The sequence below is a fragment of the Epinephelus fuscoguttatus genome, linkage group LG1 (genome assembly GCF_011397635.1).
Source record: "Epinephelus fuscoguttatus linkage group LG1, E.fuscoguttatus.final_Chr_v1".
NCBI lineage: Eukaryota > Metazoa > Chordata > Actinopteri > Perciformes > Serranidae > Epinephelus > Epinephelus fuscoguttatus.
In genome coordinates, this window is record NC_064752.1 from 21,317,079 (window position 1) to 21,340,174 (window position 23,096).

At 41.2% G+C, this 23,096-nt stretch overlaps 3 protein-coding genes across 3 annotated transcripts in view; 1 reads left to right on the forward strand and 2 right to left on the reverse strand.

The window, feature by feature from the left end:
• The window catches only part of vgll4b (vestigial-like family member 4b), a 51,244-nt gene extending 48,826 nt beyond the window's left edge, over window positions 1-2,418 (reverse strand). Inside the window, exon 1 of the mRNA XM_049589033.1 lies at window positions 2,248-2,418. The gene's annotated coding sequence lies outside the window, so the exon portion shown is untranslated. The remainder of the gene's footprint in view (window positions 1-2,247) is intronic.
• A 240-nt stretch (window positions 2,419-2,658) lies between these two features.
• Window positions 2,659-11,866, forward strand: LOC125896685 (neoverrucotoxin subunit beta-like). Its single transcript, XM_049589449.1, has 4 exons — window positions 2,659-2,723; window positions 4,790-4,889; window positions 7,022-8,461; window positions 9,274-11,866. The coding sequence occupies exons 2-4, from the start codon at window positions 4,799-4,801 to the stop codon at window positions 9,828-9,830; spliced, it is 2,088 nt and encodes a 695-aa protein (XP_049445406.1). The 5' UTR covers window positions 2,659-2,723; window positions 4,790-4,798; the 3' UTR covers window positions 9,831-11,866.
• A 386-nt stretch (window positions 11,867-12,252) lies between these two features.
• On the reverse strand, window positions 12,253-22,841 carry tamm41 (TAM41 mitochondrial translocator assembly and maintenance homolog). Its single transcript, XM_049589245.1, has 8 exons — window positions 22,477-22,841; window positions 21,068-21,250; window positions 20,574-20,666; window positions 19,741-19,891; window positions 19,038-19,183; window positions 15,624-15,789; window positions 14,743-14,805; window positions 12,253-13,195 (listed from the first exon to the last, which is right to left on the reverse strand). The coding sequence occupies exons 1-8, from the start codon at window positions 22,612-22,614 to the stop codon at window positions 13,104-13,106; spliced, it is 1,032 nt and encodes a 343-aa protein (XP_049445202.1). The 5' UTR covers window positions 22,615-22,841; the 3' UTR covers window positions 12,253-13,103.
• Window positions 22,842-23,096: the final 255 nt, after the last annotated feature.

Below are 23,096 nucleotides of genomic sequence, written 5' to 3' on the forward strand. Positions count from 1 at the left end.
CTGCCATTGTTGTTGTTTAGAAAGCGCTACCGATGTGTATGTTACATGCACACATGTCACACCCGTCATGCCTCTTTTGATTTCAGGATGCCAGCGTATAAACACACACTGGAGGGGAGTGAAAGTAAAGGCGGCAAAAGTGTCTAAACCTAACCAGGTGCTTTTGTTGCCTAAACCTAACCAGGTGTTTTTGCTGCCTAAACCTAAACAGATGTTTTTGTTGTCTAAACCTAACCACGTGCTTTCGTTGCCTAAACCTAACCAGGTGTTTTTGTTGCCTAAAACTAATCACGTGCTTTCGTTGCCTAAACCTAACCAGGTGTTTTTGTTGCCTAAACCTAACCACATGCTTTCATTGCCTAAATCTAACCAGGTGTTTTTGTTGCCTAAACCTAACCATGTGCTTTCGTTGCCTAAATCTAACCAGGTGTTTTTGTTGCCTAAACCTAACCATGTGTTTTTGTTGCCTAAACCTAACTACGTGCTTTCGTTGCCTAAATCTAACCAGGTGTTTTTGCTGCCTAAACCTAACCAGATGTTTTTGTTGCCTAAACCTAACCACGTGCTTTTGTTGCCTAAACCTAACCAGGTGTTTTTGTTGCCTAAACCTAACTACGTGCTTTCGTTGCCTAAATCTAACCAGGTGTTTTTGTTGCCTAAACCTAACCATGTGTTTTTGTTGCCTAAACCTAACCACGTGCTTTCGTTGCCTAAATCTAACCAGGTGCTTTTGTTGCCTAAACCTAACCAGGTGTTTTTGTTGCCTAAACCTAACTACGTGCTTTTGTTGACTAAACCTCACCAGGTGTTTTTGTTGCCTAAACCTAACCACATGTGTTTATTGTTGAAGTAAAAAAAAATGGCAATTTGCAGTGTTGTACTGACGGAGTGCGTGAAAAGAAGTGTATTTTGAATGAAGACAATGCATGCAACAGGTAGAACTTGACAAGGTGTCCCAGAACGTCAACAACCCACGCACCCAGGGCACCTTTCACAGCGTATGTGGACGTGGAAAGTCTGGACCAAAACCTTAATGTATGACGAGGTCAGAGTGAGAATGTGTCTTAACAAGATTCGGGGAGCAGTACATATTTGTCATTTTAGCTTAAAATACTTCAAGTTTAATCATTATTATCATTTAATCTTTAAACAATTAGTAAAATAAATGTTGATTAATTTTCTGATTATCAACTAATTGATTAATTGACTAATCAATGCAGTTCAAATACAGACTTGCAGGGACCATTTTGCATGAGTACTGCCGATGATACTTCTTTACTTACACTAAAGTTATGTTTGAATGTGGAACTGTATGAATTTCTTGATGAGGGTTAAGGTCAGCGTTGCTCCTTTGACAGGGTATTAACAACCTACATATTTACTGTTACTGTCCTACAGTTTGTTACATAAATAATGACCTTCCTGTGATGTTTTGGACCCCATCCTTCCAAAAATGTCCGCATATTTGTCCCTCAGTGCTGAGCCTTCAGTGTAGCTGTGCTATGAGAGGTATTTGTGGAGAAAAACGCTCCAGCGCGCTTCTCTTCCCTCTTTCTGCATTCCTGAGATACCTTTCCCTCATTTCTTCAGGAAAACAGCGTTTGCGGAAGATTATCATTAAAAACTCTTCCTGCAGCCTCAAACTACGCTGCAAACACTTTCAGGGTTGTTGTCCTGCAACTCGTCACAACAACACAGCTCTGTCTACGTGGTGCGCGTGAAGAAAGGTGACAAACTTTTACTGAAAACGTGCGTAAAAATGACGCCGATTATTGTTATTATTATTAGAAATAGAAGCAAGTGCGTCTCTTGTTATTCCCACCAGTGTTGTATTTATATCAGCGTGACTCAGTGCTTCCTTATCTGTCCCTTAAGAGGTGTCCAGGCAGAATAAAAGGCGAAATACAGCTTTAACTTCAATGTGTCCTACACGCACAGACCAAGAGACACCGTAAATGTCCCCAGATCCCTGCAGGAGGACGACATGTGGCTTAAAGGGGGTTTCTTGACGTGACAAAGTTTGGGAACCCGCCAGACCCGCATCATATCGTGAATGAAATGTTCATCCGTCACATTACAAGGCAGATATTATTCCAGCTCTGCCCTGTGTGTGTGTTTACACCCCAGTCTTTATTTACAAGCTGAATGTTCCACAACTCTCTGAATGTGCAGAAAGAGCGCACTCTCATCCTACAACCCCCGAAACAATGTCAGTCAGACACAACTTCATGTTTACAGCACACATACCTCCTTCAAGCGCCACTTTGGTATCTTCCAGTGTGATAATATCCACACAGAAAAAACAAACAAACAAACAAACAAAAACAAAGCAGTATATTCCACAGAGACACGGGACACAAGCCGCGGTCACACGGAGCTGTACGGGCAGAGACAATAGTAGCAGAGCTGTCGGGACTAACTTGGTTGTAGGCTAAACGAGGAAGAGGAGGAGGAGGGAGGAGGAGGAGGAGGAGGAGGGAGGGAGGGAGGAGGGAGGAGGGCAGGAATGCCTGGAATGATGGAATTCAGTTCCTAGCAGGTGGTGAAAGTGAAGCGCGCTGATTGGTGGAGGGCCGCAGCGATGATATCAGCATATATTATGATAATGACGCATTGCATCACATCCTCTGAAGGTTAGGCTGCTGTCACCGTGTTTACTGCACAGGGAGGAGTGTGTGTGTCTGTGTGTGTGTGCGTGTGAGAGCTGATGAAACATTTAGGAGGTGAGTAAGCACAGCTCCCGCCCTTAACAACCACTTTATGTGCACCTTTGATCATGGCTGTAAACAATTAGCTTCTCTGTTTGTTTGTCTGAATGCACATTAATCGTTATCAATGGGGATTAATCGTTATTAAGATCTATATTAAACATATTGTATATTATTGAATATTTAATAAATGAGCAATAACACACTATAATGTGGTTGCACACAGATTTACAGTCATTTCTGAGTGCTTTGTGTGTTTATTATACATTAAGAAACAGTTAACAGTTAAGCATGACTTGCACTTTCACTCTCACACTCCTGTTGTTTTAAAAATGTATGAGCTTTTATCCTTGGGGTCCATCTGGCCTCAGCAAGTTAAAGGTACAGTGTGTAGGATTTAGGGGGATACATTCAAAAAATATCTGAAAATTAATTTGTAATTTTTTAATTGTACGTCTTTATTGAATTATGGGATATATAGGTAAAGTTGTTCATGATGTTTATTTAGAGCTGGTGCCTTAACTTTTGCTATCTATCAATAACTAATCTGTTCAATACTTTTGTATTTCAACACTGTTGAGTATGGTGAACTAAAAACGTGTATTATACTGAAATGTGGTGGAATATATAGTGGCTGTTGTCATGTGATTGGTTGTAGCTCCTCGTGGCTGGAGCCTATCCCGGCTGACATCAGGCGAGAGGCGGGGTACACCCTGGACAGGTCACCAGACTATCACAGGGCTGACACATAGTGACAGACAACCATTCACACTCACGTTCACACCTATAGACAATTTAGAGTCATCAGTTAACCTGCATGAGAACATGCAAACTCCACACAGAAGGGCTCCCTCAACCCTCTTGCTGTGAGGCAGCAGTGCTAACCACTGCAGCACCGTGCCGCCAGAAATGGAATATAATAATGTAATTAATATAATTCTTCAGTGTATGAGCTCCTGAAAATAAGAATTGCTGTGTTTTTCGTTACCTTAGAATGAGACGTTTACATCTACATAGGGAGCGGGTCCGCGTCTGCTGAGATCACCATGTTGTACCGCTGTGTTTCTACAGTAGCCCAGAACAGACAAGCCAAACACTGCAGTGAGTGAGCCAGGTTATGAAGCCAATTTTTGAAATGGTTAAACAACAGTGGTACTGCAACACCTGAGTCCGTCACGTGATGCCATTGGGCCCCAAATCACTCTTTCTCATTGACTAACGTTGGGAAAGAGACATCTGTGAGTCAGTGGCTAATTTTTTTTTTCAGTGTCACAACGTTTCATTTTCATAGGAACAAACAGGACGTCCCATCCAATACTGTATCTAGGGGTCTCATTTATAAACCAATATGTAGGATCCATACTTCTATTTTTTGACTGGAGTATGTGATCAGAGTAATTCATGCATTTATTATAGTACTCTATTGCAGATCTCAGCATAGATATCATGGACAGTATCAATATCTAGAACAAACTCTAGCAGAATTGAAGCATGGTTGAGTCAGGTGTGTTAAGGTGTGGCATGGGAGGACTCTTGTGAGTAAGCACAATCCTCACAAAATGGCGCCCCATCAGACAAACTTTAACATGACATGAGGTCAACTTCACATTCTCCATTACTGTATATGTAATAAAAAAGTCACAGTATAGTTTCTCTAGGTTTTTTTTTTTTTTATCTTTTTGAGCAACACACACACAGAAGTGTTCCATTAAACTCATCAGCAGTTTCAAAGTCTGCTCACTCCAAACTTACTTAAACCTGGCTCTATCTGCATGGCTGCAGTCCTGCAGGCACACGCCCGTTTAACTTCTCTACCTCGCATGCGTGCCAGTTGGTGGGCGGACACATTGGCGCATACCTGTTGTGCTAAGCTGTGCCGACTTATCTGTGCATGTACCTCCTAACCACAGACGGTGTGATTGTGTCGAGGAGGAAAGTTGACTGCACTTGAGAGAAATTTCTTTATTAACGGGATAAACCCCTTGAGATGCGACATCTTGTTTGCGAGGGGGTCCCACTTTTACTATTTAAGAAAGTTTAAATGAAGTCCTGAAGGCCTTGTGGTTACTTTTTCTCAACAGGTTGGAGAAATGGCCTCAGATATGATGGCGGCTGCAGCCCTGGGTCGATCTTTCACCCTAGGAATGCTCTATGACGCGCGTAAAGATGAACTGATCCCAGGTAAGTCTCGACTGAGACTACAGTGTTATTAAAGAACATGTCTAACTATATCTGCCTGTCACAGCTCTGCTTACAGGAAATCATTTAATAAAGCAGTAACACTATTTTAACCTCACCTGTTTAACTTTCATGCACACTTTAATAACAATTAGCAAATACTTCTTAATTCTGTAATGTAGTTGTGACCATTTTAGGGATCCATGATATATTGGTGACCGATGTATTATCCTGCAGCAAATGGGAAAACTAAAGTCATTACTGTTGCAGAATTTCAGGTCATAATCACGTCCATTGAGCCATTTCACAACATCCCCAGTTTAGGGTTACCCTGTGAAACTAGACTGTGAGTAGGGGTCGATTCTGTATCAGTGAAAACATATTTTTAGGGTGAGTTGATTTAGTAGGCCCTACTGGAGAAACGTTTAAACAGGGAGTGAGAAGAGCTCAAAACATTTCAGTGCAATTGTTTATTGTGTGTGCAGTCTGGCTGCTCTTCCTCTCTTCTATGCTCCCTGGCTTGATGTCGTTATTTGCATGAGTTTGGGGCAGAGCTCCTCTACCCAGCAACACACACACACACACACACACACACACACACACACACACACACACACACAGAGCATCGACTGAGACCATGGCAGAAAGAATAATGCGATTATATTTTACTCGAGTTGATTACTCACTGTGTTTTCAAAAATACTATGATACCCAACTATTGTGAAATGTTTTCAAATGATCCCATTGTAATCAGAGGTCCAAAGGTACATACAGGAAGTCTTATTGTTCCAATGTTGCACAGTTATCCTCCTGTCATATTAGGTTTCCATACGCCCTGTATCCAGTACTTCTTTGCAATAAATATATAAGCTGCTGGTAGGATAAGCTGCAACATTCCAGAAATCTCACTGATTATCACGGCTCCCTGACACGATACAATATCACAATACTTTAGTCTTGATACATTATTATTGCGATTTTAAACGTGTTGTGATATGCTGAGTATTGCGATAAAATATTTACTGATATATTGAGATTTATAACGTGTTTTCATCTGCAAATAATGTCCCCAAAGGAAAACTAAGATAAAGCAACTGATTTTATTATTCAAGTAGGCTACCTAAAGTTTATCTGTATTCGTCATATTAATAATTTACGTAATAAAAAATCGATACGTGACATTGTTTGACGATACGGTATTACTACAAAATAATATTGCGATACGATGCTGTATCATTTTTTTTACCCCACACTTAATGATTATGTTTATTTCCCTGTGACTTTATATGAAAGGAGCTCTATGCGACATCCAGAACATTAATAATACCAGCAACAAATATTTCTATGTTAAGTTATAGTAGAGTAATGAGCAGAGAATAGTCACACTCCCTCTGTGTGTGTTGTAATCTGAGCTTCTCTGTTTGTTGTTGTGGCTGCGCTTACCTGTTACATGTTACATGCAATTGTGTCCATCAGCAAAATTCACCGCAAATTTGACTATTTTTACTGCATGAAATCTCATTTCATTGTAGAGCTGCACACAGTGTATTGATTGCTGTGGCAGTTTGAGCTTCCCACCTGGGACAGAGTCACACACACACACACACACACACACACACACACACACACACACACACACACAGTGACAAGACTGACTGTTCGGCATCACACAGCTCACGTTACCTAATGGTTATTAATGGCTTTAATGACAAAATCTAGTTATTTCAGCGATGGTGTCGTTAAATGGCTCGGAGATGGATGTTAGCCACTGCTGCTGTGTTAGCTTGTGCTAGCCAGGCAAAGAGAGCAGGAGTGTGGCTCACCTTCAGCGCTGCGTCGAATGGTAGCAACAGCTGCTGATCACAGTTATAGTCTAATTCTAGGAAACACTGAATGCTGAAGCCAGGATAGCACCACAGCTATTTTTGCAATTTTTTCTTCTTTTTTCTGTTAGCTCTGTCAGCACTGTTACCGTTGCTAGCATCATTAGCTGCTAGGGGCAAGCTCAGCCACCTCTGTGTTGAGAGCAGTGTGCAGACAGCCCCTCAATCATACATGTGCTCTGCATGTCGCATACTGCTGCTTTAACAAAATTGTTTTCTTACTTTATCAAATGTTTTTTCCACTGTCCGCAGGTCTTAGACTGTGGGACGGTAAAGCTCTACAGGAGAGGATAACTGAAAGTCCTCAGCGCAGCAGTGCCTTTGCCATTTCTGCATCTGACTCCATTGAATCTAAGTCCTCTCTGCTGAAGGTCGATGCTTCTCTGAAGGCCAGTTTCATGTGTGGACTGTTTGAAGTGGAGGGATCTGCTGAGTATCTGAATGACAAGAAGAAATTTAAGAATCAGAGCAGAGTGACGTTTCAGTACAAAGCTACCACCCACTTCAAAGAGCTGTCACTGACACACCTTTCAGTTATGAACCCACAACAGATGAATGTCATGAAGAAGGGCTTGGCAACACATGTAGTCACGGGCATCCTTTATGGAGCAAATGCTTTCTTTGTATTTGACAGCGAGAAGCTAGAAGCCAGCAGCGTCAGGGACAAAGAGGTCAAAATGAAAGCTGTGATACAGAAGATTCCTGATTTTAATATTCAGGGAAAAGTTGACATCAAGCTGACTGAAGCAGAAAAAGCCCTGACCCAGACTTTCTCCTGTAAATTCTATGGAGACTTCATTCTTGAAAGCAATCCTGCAACATTTGAAGAGGCAGTGAAGACCTACGCACAACTGCCAAAGTTACTGGGACAAAATGGAGAGAATGCGGTTCCAGTGAAGGTCTGGCTGATGCCGTTGAAAAATTTGGACTCTGAGGCTGCTGAGCTGACGAGTGGGATCAGCGTTGGACTGGTGAGGAAGGCTCAGGACGCCCTGGAAGATTTGAGGGAAATAGGAATCAGATGCAACGATTCTCAGGAAGACAGAGTGGTGGAGAAGTTTCAACACATTCAAGAAGAGTTAAGCACTTTCCAAAAACTGTGTGGCGATTACGTATGTAAACTCCAGAACACCATGGCGGAGAAACTTCCCTCCATCCGTGAGGGTAAAGAAGATGAGAGCTCAGTTGAACAGCTCTTTGAAGACAGAGACAAGTCACTGTTCAGTCATGACAAACTAAGCAAGTGGCTGGATCGCAAAGAGAGAGAGATCAACGTCATCAGATCCTGTGTGGACACCATGGAGGGAGCAAAGGTCGTCCTGAATCAGTCCGAGCTGGACAGAGAGATTCTGGCTCCAGGTGTAGAGCACGTTCTGTGCTTTGTTTTCACCTCCATGAAAAGGGGTGACACCTTAAACTCACCGAAAATGGGAAGTACTGATGAAGAGCAGTGGTACTCCTCAGATGGTGTTGTGATGAAAATGAGAAAAAAAGCCAAAGCTTTCGGGGACATTGCCAAAGCACTGAAGAAAAACAGCAGATTCTGTTTCCTTGTTGCAGCCATAGAAAATAAGAAATACACAGGAGCAACAATCTACCACTACAAGGACGGCATTCTGGACACTGAGGATTTTTCAAAGCCTGACCTCCCTGATGTGGAGACCATCACAGACAGAAGAGATCTGATCTGGTGTAAGTCATTTTCATGCTCCTTTGAGTCATAGGCTACGTTCACATTATAAGCAAATGTTGCTCTCATGTGACACAGATCTGATTTTTTTCAAAGCAGCATGGTCACAGAAACCCAATTTTTTTTCCAATTAAATCCAGGCCACTCTCATATGTGGTCCTAAATCTGATACATATTCAGTCACTGGCCATGCATCCCTGCCTCATGTGAGTACTGTGGATCCCCAGAAAAGGGACAGAAACATGAGTCAGAACTGAGACACCTCATGAACTAAGTGGCCTAGGAACTGTGGTATGTTGAAACGGCCACCTTAATTTCATTTAGTCTTTTTCTTAGAAATGAATAAAATGCTGAGATATAAGCCTACTGTATATTTTTAAAAAACTTTCCTTACACCCCTTAAAATCAAGAAGGTACCGCTACCCCCCCATGAAGCTTTGGTGACCCCTAGTGGGGGTCGAGACCTCCAGGTTTGGACCAAAAGCCCACTTGTACCACAGCCTATTAACCCCAAAACAAGCCCACATTGTTCCAAAGGGCCAATTCTCCGAAAATGCCCCACACACTCTCTCATACTGAAGCACATGGCTATTTTTTATGCAAAACAGTGTCATCGGTCATTAGGGCTGTCCACACTAATGTCACATCTCAGTCACTTTAAACATGAATGTCGAGGCAGATCTGGGGAAATGATCAGAATGGAGCACTGAGGCCTTTAATGTGAACATAGCCACAAATACACTGTACAGATTACAGAAACCTGTTCGACCATCAGAATGACTGATACCGTATTTTGCTATGGTCTCTCCATCAGATGCCTGCGATCTCACCCTGGACCCGAACACTGCAAACAACTACATCGCTCTGTCCGAGGGCAACAAGAAGGCAACGTGTGGAGCGTGGCAGACATATCCTGATCACCCAGAGAGGTTCAGTAAATACCCTCAGGCGCTGTGCAAAGAGAAGTTAAATGAGCGCCATTACTGGGAGGTAGAGTTGAGCACTGGTTCCATTGAATCTTCTTATGTCGCTGCTTCCTACAAGAGAATTGAAAGAAAAGGAAGCGGTCCAGAGAGCGTCTTTGGATCTAATACCATATCGTGGACTTTTGGCCAATATTTATCATCTAAAATACGCTCACTTAGGGCGTGGCATGATGGTATGGTGTGGGAAATTCCTTTTCCCTCAAGCTGCTGCAGTGTAATTGGGGTGTTTCTGGACTGGCCGGCTGGCACTATGTCCTTCTACAGAGTCTCTTCTAACACACTGAGTCACCTCTACACCTTCCACAACACATTCACTGAGCCTGTTTACCCCGGCATCTGGGCTAATAAATATAACAATTTTGTGTACCTGCGTCCAGTTGAATAAGAGCCATGAAGAAGACTTAGATTCCTGGTGGGGTTATGAGTTTACATTTTAAGTTAGTTAGTCTGTCCCTCAAGGATGTTGCCACTGCAACATTTAACACAAATTTAGCCGATGCCCGTCAATTCTGCATGACCTTGCAATTTTGTCAAATCACTGCAAATTTGACTTTTTAAAAGGGATAAAATCTCATTTCACTGCTGTGCTGCAGGCAGTGTATTGAATTACCCAGCATCCCCCTCTTTTTCTCTGTTTATCATGAAACTGCTGCTGTGGGAGTGTGAGCTCCACATGTGGGACAGAGTCATACACACACACACATGCAATGACAGAGCTAACTGTTAGCATCACATGGCTAATGTCACCAATGGTTATTAACAGGTCGAATGACAGAGTCGAGCCATTTCAGTGTGAGATTAACGGCTCGGTGTCAGGTATTGAACGCTGCTGCGTGGCTTCGGCTTGAGCAGCAAAATATGACAAATGTTGGTGAGATCATGTTGTGTTGTGAGCAGCTATTGCAGTGGGTCGTTTAGCTGCCCCTTCCATCCACCCCCGCCATCACAAATAGATTCTAATTCTGTGGGAAACACTGATTCCCATAATAATAAGCTCTACATACTGTACGTGACAGCATCACAACTATTCTTGCAATTTTCCCTTGCCCCACAATTTCATAGCAAAAAAAAACAAAACCATATAACTATACAGTACAACATGCATTACATTTTTGTAGAAAAGCTGCAGTGAAATCAGGCATTTCAGACTGCAACAATCTCAACTTTTTTGGTCTTTTTGCCTTTTAATTATAGGACAGCTTGAGGGTGGCAGGACAGGGGGGCAGAGAGAAGGGGGATGACACAGCAAAGGGCCGCAGCCTGAATTTAAACAAATGCTGCTGCAAGGATTCAGCCTATATGGAGAACACAAACTACTAGGTGAGGTCGCCCCAGTTTAAGTACCACATTTTTCCTTAAACATGCTTCAAGGTAAAAGATGCAGTATTGTCAGTTACTGTTTGTAGACACACTTGTCAATTTTTTTTATGAAATGCATTCAAAAATTGCTGATGTAACTAGAGACCATTTGCAGTGTGATCAGAAGAGCCGCAATGCCAATCTGCAACCCTAAAACGAAGGTGGGCCAGGATGTAAAGTGGCGGCAAATGGCCCCTTCCCTACTTCCTACCCCCCTACTTATAGCATCCTTGCTCTGACCACACCCATCTTCAAACTGGGCCTTCATTATGATCTCAACTACACACCTCTGAAGTATCGTGACAGCATTTTGCATGGTTGTGACACAATGGTGGTGAAAAAAACTGTCCACAGAGAGACATATAAACATGTGGCAGAATACTCAAAACAGCTTCTGTGGTAGTTCCCACTATGATAAGTGTCACCAGGACCACATTTTACCAAGACATACACACATATTCACAAGGTGAAAACAACACCAGCCCGGCTGTCACATCTGGTAACAGACTGACCGTAATTTTCTGTTGATCAATTCATGCTGATTCTGTGCGCAGCCTTCCTCTCCAACTGGTTTGTGCTTCACAGCTTCACAATCAGTTAAACATCTGAGTGCTTCATCCACCGCTGAGAAGAAGTACTTATAATGCATGCAGTGATCCCTGTCCCTGTTCAGCTGGCTTGTTACTGATGCATCACTGTGTATGGAGTATTTCATGCTGTAGCTGGTTTCAGAAAAGCTCATTTTTGCTACGTTATATACTGATTGGTAGTTTAATCTACCTCAATACATGTTTAACAAAATGATTGTCAGTTTTGTGTATAAAATTTTATCCTGCAAAGTAACTAATAACTACAGTTGTCAGAACACTTCCCTCTGAAATGCACTAAAGGAGAAGTGTTGGATCGACTGTGGACTGCACAAATGTTAAACTGAATCATGTCAGTGAAAGACGTGTGTGGTCAGCACACTGTGATCATAAATAAAAGCTGTACAAACTGCCGAGCACTGATTTAATGTCTTTATATTTGAGGCAAATCTCAAAATAAAATCCTTTAAACCTCTCTGGTGTGTGCGCTTCATTGTTATGGTTGTTTCCATGGTGTCGAACTGAACAGAGGTACATTAACCTTTTCTTTTCTGTTTTTTTTTTTTTTTTTTGGAGCCTGAAAAGGTTTTGTGAGATTTTGCATCCTTCTTTTTAAAACCTTTGATTTTTTTCCCCTTCATGTCTCTCCCTCAATTGTCAGTCTGCTTGAACCTTGTGCAGCGTTTTGTTCTCCACATACAAAGCATTACTTTGATTGAAAACTCTTTACACAAAATAACAAAATATCTACTTGTAAAGAGAACTTTCTACAACCAAAAAGCATTTCTGACTGGCTGATCAAACTTTCCAAACCTTTGAACAGCAGTGTGTATGATTGAGTGAAGCAGTAGTGACGTAACTTGGAGGAAAAGTTTGAGTTTTAACTTCAGATGGCGACAATGTTTAACAGCACAGACTTTTCTGATCATTTCCTCACAATTAGGACTTAACATGAGGTAAAAATAAAACCATGCTACTGAAAACAGAATCATAATAGATGCTGTTGTATTAAAATATTTATTAAACCCATTTCTTTGAACTGAATTAGACCACAGCCAGGATTGGTGACCTCCGGTTGTGACTATGACCAGTTCATAACAGCAGGGCAGCAAAGAGATAAAATGTAACAGTGAGGAACATTTTCATGATAAAATAAATGTGATCCTATTTTCTATTTCATGAATACAGACATAAATATCGCACAACCTGACATGTAACAGTGGTCCACATCTGAAAGAGTTCGACGAAACCCTCTCACAACACTCAATTCAAAACGTGGCAGAAGACACCGAAGTATTTTCTTCATTATACTTGTGGTACTTGATGTACGCTGTGCTCACGCTGATGTAGTGCTGTGGCTCCAGAGATAGCCGATTCAGCAGCTCCCCACCAGTCACTGAAGTCATCTCGCAGAAAGGTCCTTAGTACCATTAAATGTCAGCCGTAATTCAGTCACGCTCGTAAAACGTCACCCTTTTTTCTTCAGCTTTTATGAACTGCATGATAACGGGCAGCTGTATAGACAATTTTACGCTACTCAAGACACGGACTTACACCCTGTTCAGCGATCCCGTTCATAGAGGCGACGCAGTGATAGAACCAAAGGAGAGGTGAGTGTGTGGTTCTTCCAGCCACAGTTTGTCAGGGTAAAAATCAGAGGATGCACGTGGATTATCTGGCTGAGAGTTCAAAGAGAAAGACCTGGAACAGGATCAGGACATCTGTGAGACTGACGGCTTCCTCCTCCAGCCCCTCCACATCTTTATCAGTTTCTTGGAGCTGTACGACACCGTCTTCCACATTCCTGAGAAGGACACACAGGACATTAACTTTAACAACCACATTAGAAGAACACTATTTCTATATTAAACTAGTTCTTGGGAAATTTAATTAAACACTTTATAGAGAGGGTGTCTGCAAATATCAGACATATTGAGCATAGCGTTAGTTCAGGCACGTCACTGCTCTGGCCTGCCTACTGTTGCTGCTTCCTCTGCAAGCCACTCTGCAACCCGCCTCCACCGCAGCTCCTCCTTTTCATGCTGTGTCTGACTTATCAATGTGATTTCTGTTTGTCATTGATGCTGCTCTGTTCTGTTCCCGGGGGTCTTTGCTGCTGCTCTTCCTGCCTTAGGCTTTACACGTATGCGCATGGAAGGGCAGGGAGATTTGCTCTCTTTGCCTCTGGCTTTCCTCGTTTGCACGTGGAAGGGCAGAGAGGTGTGCTCTCTCTGCCTTATGCTTTCCACATAGGCACGTGGAAAAGTAGAGAGGCCCCAGAACAGAGCCATGCCGCCAAATATAATACTGCAAACGCAAATAAGTTTTCTTTGACTAAAGTGTTCCTGACTGAATTTAATCTGATGCTTTTTAAGACCTTTTCATTATAATTTTTAACCAAATATGAGACTGATTTTTGGACAAATCATATTTTTCTTATTCAAGCATTGCAGGTAAGTAGAAAGGTAAGCAGTACATATATGTAGTTCCCTGCAGATGTAGGTTTTATTTAGGAATATGCTTATCAGGTTGAGTTTTGCCACCAGGTAAATGAAAAAACAATGTAAAAATATGACAATATAATGCTCTGTGGTAGGTTTAAAGATTCGTAACATCAGAAATGTGGGCAAAGAGCTTGACTCAGTTTGACAAAAAAAACAGAAGAAGAATAAATTATATTACACAGAATGTTTGTTGCAATTAAGATTTCACAAAATTCAAGGAGTATTTAATTAATTTTAAGGCCTAATATTTATAAAATTGATTTTAAGACATTTAAAACTTTTAAAGGTCCTGCAGACACCCTCATACATGTCCAATTTATCCATTATATCATTTCCATTTCTTTTCTAATTAGAAGGTAAGGTCATGTTAAAGCAATAGTTTGACATTTAGGTGAATAAGCTACTTGGCTGTCCTGCCATGAGTTACATGAGAAGATTGATACCACTCCCATATCTGTACAGTATGAAGCAACACCCAGCAATCAGTCAGTTTAGCACAAAGACTAGAAACAGGGGGAAACTACTAACCTGACTCTGTCCAAAGACAACAAAATTCACCTTCCAGCACCTAACGCTAATACAGCATGAAGCCATATATTGTGATTTTTGCACCTTGTTTCTTTTACAAATGCAATATAATGTGTAAATTAGAAAGCTTTAGAGGTGCTGGTAGGTTATATCTCCAAAGACAGCATACAGAAATAGTCACTCTTTTTATGTATTTATCTGCAAGAAAGCAAATAAGTAAAGGGACCTGGAGACGAATCAGCCTTTACAAACAAAACATGACGATGTATAATTTAGGATTTTTCCACAAACATCAAACAAAGAAGAAGAGGATGCCTACCAGCTGTTGCAATGCCTTTGATACTCTGTGTTATACTGGAGGTTTTCACAATCGATGCAATACCTGAGGAGGAACAAGAACATGCTCAAACATGCAGTTATACAACAACTAATGTCTAATCACTCTGAAATATGATTGTATGATATGCTACGTATGGCTATAGACCATATGATGAGACAAAGTCAACACAAGAATCAATTAAGGATAAATTGTTTGCCATTTACTTGATCTTTACTCTGAATCAGCTTAATTCTCTCAACATGACGTGAAACAGCTACACACTCATAATGTCCTAAAAAATGACACTGTTCAATCTAGCGACAGATTAACATGATTACATAATGTTAGATATGTTTATTCAGATGTGAAGCTGTATCTCAGACAGCACTGGGACAATCGGGAATACGTTTTAAGGAATGTGCTCCCATCATTAAAATTACATTTACCGCTCAAAATGACGACCTGATCTGCTACAGTACAGATTTAAATGAATCCAGGAGTGATGATGCATCTTGGAACTAATGGGCCTTAGTTTCCAAAGGATGACATTTTTATTTGATTTACTACTTGTTTTGTTTTCCTGTCCATTATCACAGCACATTTATTCCGAGCACGTTTTAATAATATATTATCTTTGTTAATATATTGATTCAGTGGATTCCTATCATTATTCATTTTGTCATATAATCCTACTTCATTTAATATTCACCACACACGATATCACCTTTGATCTGAACAACTAACATGTATCTCAAATTGCATTGTGTGAGTTTTAATGAAACATCAGAGAGCAATGACTTTTTCCCATCCATCTATCTATCCCTCTCTCTGCCTGCCTCTCCCTCTATTCGACATCCCTCCATCCATTCTGTATCCCAAACCTTGCTGCAGGACAGCTCCGCAGTCTGGGTCCTGAGCAACCTGCAGCAGGATCTCCTCCACGTCTCGGTTTTTCCCCGGAGGATCCACCAGCTTCGTGATCCTTTGCTGGAGGGTCCGAGGCAATGCCATCAGTTGAGTAAACTGTCCCTCTGGGCTTTTGTCAACCTGCAGACAGAATGAGAAACAAGAAAAATGTAGACAGAGATGCACACAGTGGACTGAATACCAGCAGCAGAGCCAACAGCCACATCCATGTCACATGTGAGTGGTCAGACACAATGTAGTCCAACATAGAAATCAAATACTATTAAATACGGGACTGATCTTAAAAGGGATAGTGCACCCAAAAATGAAAATTCAGCCATTATCTACTCACCCATATGCCGACAGAGGCCCTGGTAAAGTTTTAGAGTACTCACATCCCTTGCGGAGATCGACGGGGGAACGGGCAGCACACCTAATGGCATATGGCGCCCCAGACTAACGTCCAAGAACACAAAATTGAATCCACAAAGTATCTCCATACTGCTCATCCATAGTGATCCAAGTGTGCTGCAGCCGCGACATAAAAAGTTGTTTCGAAAAACGTCATCTGAACTTTGTTTTTAGCCTCAGTGTAGCCTGTAGCTCTGACTGCTTCTCTGTGCTCCGCATTCACTTGTGTGCGCTCAGGGTGATCGGTGATCTCTGAAGAGCAGCAGTCTCGTCAGTACTGATGTCCAGATTCTCAAGTGCAGGCATCGCCAATCCCCAGTCTGAGCAGCAAAGACTTTCCTCATCTGTTGGCATTGCTTTGCATTTGAAACAACTACACCACCAGGTTTCCAGTGCTCGACTCTGGTATTCTGCGGCTAGCTGAGGGTTAGTCTCATGAGCTGCGGCGGCTGCTTCATCCAGTAGCCTGAGTTCCGTGCGTATACTCGGGCTCAAACAAATACAGCTCAACACAGAAATGCTGTTCCTCCTCAATTGCAAAGTCTTCAGACATGTTGGGCTGTCCTTTGCTAAAAGACCATAGTGCAAATTATCTTTTAGCTACTGCGGTTACTGTTGTCTCTCCCTGCGGCGCACGTGTCACGTGATGTAAACACGGGTGAGCAAAGCTCATGCTTTCGCTGGTCTCGCGCAAGCACGCACACGTGAACACGGAGCACAGAGAAACAGTCAGAGCTACAGGCTACAGTGAGGCTAAAAACAGAGTTCAGGGGGCGTCGGTGGGTTAGTGATAGAGCAGGCGCCCCATGTACAAGGCTGTTCCCGCAGCAGCCCTGTTTCGACTCCAACCTGTGGCCCTTTGCTGCATGTCTCTCCCTCTCTCTCTCTCCCCCTTTCACACTTCACTATCCTATCAATTAAAGGCAAAAAAATGCCCTAAAAAATATCTTAAAAAAAAAAAAAAAAGTTTCGACGTTTTTCGAAACAACGTTTTATGTCGCGGCTGCAGCACGCTTGGATCACTACGGATCAGCAGTATGGAGATACTCTGTGGATTCAATTTTGTGTTCTTGGACGTTAGTCTGGGGTGCCGTCTGGCATTAGGTGTGCTGTCCGCTCTACCCGCCGATCTCCGCAAGGGATGTGAGGACTCTAAAACTTCACCAGGGCCTCCCTCGGCATATGGGTGAGTAGATAATGGCTGAATTTTCATTTTTGGGTGCACTATCCCTTTAAGGTTCTTTTATTTGTTTTTAAAGCCATACATGGGCTGGCACCCCAGTATTTTGCTGAACTTCTCCGTCCCTACTCCAACTCCTGACCTCGAAGATCTTCAGAACAATGTCTTTTAACTGTCCCACGATCAAGGCTGGTGGGTAAGGGAGATCGTACTTTGAGAGTTGAAGCCTATTCCAAAGCCTTGTAGCAGCTACCACAATCAAATGCTCCCCCTCCACTGACACGTTTAAGACGAATCTTAAGACGTACATGTTTTCAATGACCTTTGGTTGTTTGTAGTGGTTTTAGTAATTAATTAGTAGTTAAGATCTTTCTACATATGGGGGGGGCTGAATCATTCATACACCCCTAATTTCCCATATGCAGGGCTCACAGTGCACAGCTACCAAAAGCATTATTCACTGCAAAATGTGTTACTCACACACTTAAACACTCCTTGTTGGTGTAAACATTTAATAATAAAAAAAATATAAGATAAAACTTTACAATTATAAAAATGGAGAGGAATATGTATTCATGCCATTTAATGTGCAAACATTTTCAGACATATTTTCCAGGTTGTATTGGTTGATAATGTATAGAACGCAGGTAACGGGGCAAAGTGCCAGGTGAGTCACACCCCATTTAATGTTTACTACCAAGGCTGTGAGTACACTCTGTGCTGTTCAGGTCAAAGCTGTGTTCCTGTTATTTATCTCCAATGGGTGTAAGCCTGGAGGGAATCATGTGCTCGGTTGTTCGTGTGTAGCTGTCTGTCTTTCTGACCGCAGCTTACTTCACAAACTACTGGACCCAACAGCCTAATATGTTTTGTTCAAATTTATGACTGTAGGCTCAAGGACCCCTTGTTGCAGTAATTCACAGTTTATCTGTTTTACTGACTACTCACGTCCTCTAGGCAACAAAATCACATTGCAAAAGGCATGTCCCGCAATCACTTAGCCTAAGAACAAGCCTTACCGTGTGTTGCAAGCCACATTTTTCCCTTTGACGTGGCTAAAAACCTAACATCCATAGAAAATTTAAGTCTCATTTTGAACTGGAGCATCTTCTAACTAATTCCACATCTGAATTGTTATGATCCACTAAAGTTAGGCAAAATAAAGGATGAATTAATCCCTGTATTTGTCCCTGTATTTGTTATCTCCACCGCCATCTTGACTGTAAGGGAGCTGGGAGGGACAAATGAGTCTTTGTTTGGGAGGAGAGAGACGTAGGTAGGGTCTTATTGGACATTGTGTCTGAGGTTTGTCTCCATATAACTTGTCTGCTCCAGTTACACCTTGATAACGTAACTTTCTCATGTAACATATCATCTTCCCTTCATCTCACCCCTGTCATGTATACACACACTGGATACACAGCCTGCCCTGCACTCTCTGTTCCCCACACATGTCCCACACACACCTGGCACTGAGACGTTTTTATGTAAGAGTTTCAAGGTATTACATTATACATTTTAATTTTAGATGTTTTTCAGATTTTGCAGCAGACGCCTTGTAACGCCACAAACTTTGCTTCTCAGGAATGAAACTCGAGATTAATTCGTCACCTTGACACCCATGGATTTTTGACTCATACTTTTGGCAGGTGATTAAATGTAAGTGTTAAACAAGGAAAAACTGTAGATGCAGCGCACAATGTACTCTCTGTTGCTCACATATTACGTGAGATTATAAAAGTGTGTGTGTGTGTGTGTGTGTGTGTGTGTGTGTTCGGAGCCATATTTTGTGTTTTACCTCCAGTTTCCCGTGGTGTGGTTTGTAGACCACTTGAGGGCAGTCTCGTAGGATGTTGCTGTACAGGATCCGGAAGTGCTGAACATTGTCTTTGACGATATTGACCACCTTGGATTTATCTTCTCCGATCACCATTCTAAAATCCCCTGAAGAGGCACAGATAAAATGTTTTCCCCTAAGTGTAATATATTGGCTTTAAAGTGTTTAATCTCTTGCTGTAGGAACTGAGATAAGATACGTCTTTATTGATCCCAAGAGAGGAAACAGAGACCTTTGTGATAACTCTCCCCAGATTAGCATACTGTTTGCATGCCGACAGTCGTTAGGGTCAGCATTCATTTATCTGCTTCAATTTCACGTCACATTTGTATATATTAACCAGATATGTTTTGTGTCGTGAGGAACTTTCACCATCAGTCTAATTACTTTCATTCATCCATCAGAAAACTAACTCAGCTTCTAAGAGATGGGTTACCAATAACGTCCAGCATGTTGAATCACACTGTACTTGCATTTAAAGGTTTTGAACCACATAGGCCAGACTGTTATTACAAACAATATTTGTGTGTGTGTGCACTATGTGGGAGAGAAAGAATAGAAAGGAAAATTATTTTTTGTGTATATAATCTGATTTGGTAGATTTGTGTCTCAGCGTGCCTGCATCTTACAAATGTGTACATGTTCAATCTTCTTCTGTGGTTACCGGCATAAGAAAGACCAGCTATCTGCAGGAAGAGGTCTTCCTCAGTGAAGCTCTCTGGCAGCATGAGGAAGGAGGCTATCACAGCACTCTTAAGGTTGGAAACCAGAGCAGCGCGGAGCTTTCCGTTCTCATTCTGCACCAACATCTTCACCTGCGATGGGTGGGAACACATAAAAAAATGTGCGAACACACATGAGTATGGAAGCAAACATTTGTGCACACGAGCAATACCTGAAGATTTAACTGAATAGGTAGTGATTATGGAAAACATAGGAATATAAGAAAACATCTGACTGGTTTGACAAAAATTATTTTGTCCAATAAATGATTCAGGGTTCCCACACATTTTTATGGACAGGATTTTAAAACTGTTCCATGACTACTTGCCCTGTGTTTTTTTTTAATATCAGATTCAAACTCTATTCAAACATAATTTCAGCTGGCATACATGAGTAGGGAGGGAAAATGAAGAAACGTGATGGTAAACAAAACGTCACATATTGATACATGTTAGAGCCATGTTAGGTAAACAGCTACAGAATATACATTTGCTGTTGTGCTACATTATGTGTAGGGTTATCCATGGATGATAACTGTAACAATTTCATTACACAAACAAATAAATTCCATGACTTTTCAAAAACTTTCAATGATTTTTACTAATTCCATAACTTTTGCAGGCATGGACAATGTGACTTTTCCAGCTTTTCCCTGACCATGAGGACCCTGATGATTGCACAATAAAATAATAAGTTTTATACAGCTTGGTTGTTAGGATTGATCCATAACAGTCTGATCAAACAATAAATAAATGTAATGATTGTGATACTGACTGGTTTGTGAAGGCGTCCGGCAACATACATGGTGTTCCAGTGCATCAGGTCATCTATGAGAGACTCTGTGCTGATCACACCATATTTGATTATCTGAGAAGAAGAGGAGAAGGTCGTTAAATTACATAGTTAATAAAGTCTAGTAAGATAAAATAATAGAACAAGCTTAAAAAAAAGTTTAATAAATAAGAGCACGAGATGAAGTGAATTACTGTTATCCATAAGTTTTATGCCTCAAACTCAGCAGCTAATCGTACTTTATCTCCACTTAAAACGATTATTGTTTGTCAAAACAAACACTAAAATCAGAACAATAACAACAGTGAATTCCTGTGAGAAACAGACACCACAAACTGTGACTACTGAAGAAACACATGTGAAGATTTTAATATTAAGTGAGAACTGGACTAGTTCCTCAAAGAAAAAGCAGTCATGGTGGACTGAGTTGGTTGGTTTAGAAAAGATGCTGAAATATAGAAACTAGAGTCATTTACCCTCCCATCCACAGGCACCAGCGTGTTGTAGTACACCGAAGCCCCGTGATCGTTTTGTATGGAGCTGATCATCGTGGGCCCAAGCAGCTTAAGGATGGAGTAGTGTTTGCGATTCTGCAGCAGATTCATGGTGTGCCATGTCACTGGGTCGTCCACCGCAAACACAAAGTCAAGCATGTTCTTCTACATGTATCAAAGGCAAACACAACAGCATCACATTTTCTTATCGAAGGAAAACAGATACAGCTTCAAATTCTAACACTCAATATTGTTATTCATCAGCTTTCACTGGAATCAAATTGTGATGACATGATGACACTGTGTTAATTAGATTCTGTTGTTCAAATTAACAAAACTGAGCAAACTGTTACAAAAGAAGACAAAAGAAAATTAAACTAATTAAATGAATTATTGTTACACATACGTATGTGAAGAGGTGTGTCTGACATAATGCGTAACAGTGGAGCGGAGCTCATGACATTGTAAACATTTGGATTATTTTATGTTAGATTTATGGAATAGGTGTTTGGACGATAGATATTTGTAATGCTGTGATGCACAATGAATTTAGGCCTATATCAGAGAAATATTCATAATAACATAGTAAGACTGATTTCAAAAAGTCAGGATAATACAGTGATATTGATTCAAATATTGTTATTCATAGAATGAGACTGATTTTAAATATTGATATTTATATAGTGATATTGACTTTAACTACATTGCCATCCCTTCATGGACTCAGGGTGTCTACAGGTATCAGACAGTTCAATTTAATGCTTCATAAAACCTGTTCAAGACCACTTTTAACTAAATTCAGGACAGATTTTTTGGACAAATCATGTTTTACTTACTTAAGCATTGCAGGTAATTAGTACATATGTAGTCTTGTGCAGAAGTAAGTGTTATGTAGGAATATGGTTATTTCAGTGAGTTAAGTCAATCTACATGTTGCCAACCGCTAAGTTCAGGTATGAAGTAAAAATGACAGTATTACAGATTTTTCAAGATTTGTAACATTATAAATGTGGACTTTTACAAAGAAAGCCTTCACTCATTTTCACATAAAGACATTAAAAATGTATAAATTATATTGGATAAAATGTCTGTAGAAGTTGTCTGTAGAAGACCTTACAAATTCAAATTTAAGACTATTTAATGACTTTTAAGGCTGTTGTAACACTGAATTTAAGACATTTCAGGCTTTTTAAGGACCTGTAGACACCCTGGTACTAGGGCAGTGCCTAGCTCCTGACATGTAATTAGTTTGTGAGTGAGGCGCTGAAAAACTATCATGATGAGTGATAAGTGTCCTTCTTCAAGGAAAATGGACCATTGGTGTGGCTGAAAAAGACTACACAACAATATCCAATGTGACTTAGTGAACTGGCAGGACAGGTGTCACCTACCTCCATTTGACCTTGGTTGGTCCCGTGTTGTTTGAAAACGCCAGACCCATAAGCAAAAGCTAAACTGATGTCCTGAGGAAACTGAGCCAGAATCCGTCTGTAGAGCACACCGGTGTTGAACACAGCTGGAAGAGTCATTTTGAACTAGCTAAGAGAGCTTTCCAGCAATAACACGAGCTGGTTTATGAGTGGAATAACTAACCAAATAAAATATAAACTGACGTTTCGGCCGCATAAAATAACAGATACATTTCAGAATGAGTGGCTGAGTGCCACCAAACACGACCACCGCCACTGAATAGCACTAAAATTGACACTTTCAGCGTTTTAATACGTCCATCAGGTCAGTTTGTTTCTGTGGTGTGTTTGACAGTCGACTAAAGTTGACGTCACGGAGTGCGCTGCGGGCTGGAGGCTCACGGGAAATGGAGTCAGAGATGGAAGGTACGCAAACTGAGCCGCTTAACGCCTAAAATAAGCACTAATTTGTGCGTTATTTTGCACGGAACTACATTTATGATTAAATGCAGTCGTGAAATATAAACTGGGCAACACACTGCATCGTTTTAGTACTTTTTTTTAAAGTCCAAACAGCTCTAAATGTAGCCAGCAGAGGGTGG

Bases quoted from the DNA above. Each gene is read 5' to 3' on its own strand.
- LOC125896685 (XM_049589449.1), top strand. From the start codon at position 4,799: ATGGCCTCAGATATGATGGCGGCTGCAGCCCTGGGTCGATCTTTCACC. The intron at 4,890-7,021 runs GTAAGTCTCGAC...CACTGTCCGCAG, and splicing joins TAAAGATGAACTGATCCCAG to GTCTTAGACTGTGGGACGGT. The intron at 8,462-9,273 runs GTAAGTCATTTT...TCTCTCCATCAG, and splicing joins CAGAAGAGATCTGATCTGGT to ATGCCTGCGATCTCACCCTG.
- tamm41 (XM_049589245.1), bottom strand. From the start codon at position 22,614: ATGACTCTTCCAGCTGTGTTCAACACCGGTGTGCTCTACAGACGGATT. The intron at 15,790-19,037 runs GTAAAACACAAA...TTCTGTCTGCAG, and splicing joins CACACCACGGGAAACTGGAG to GTTGACAAAAGCCCAGAGGG. The intron at 14,806-15,623 runs GTTTGGGATACA...GTTCCTCCTCAG, and splicing joins CGGAGCTGTCCTGCAGCAAG to GTATTGCATCGATTGTGAAA.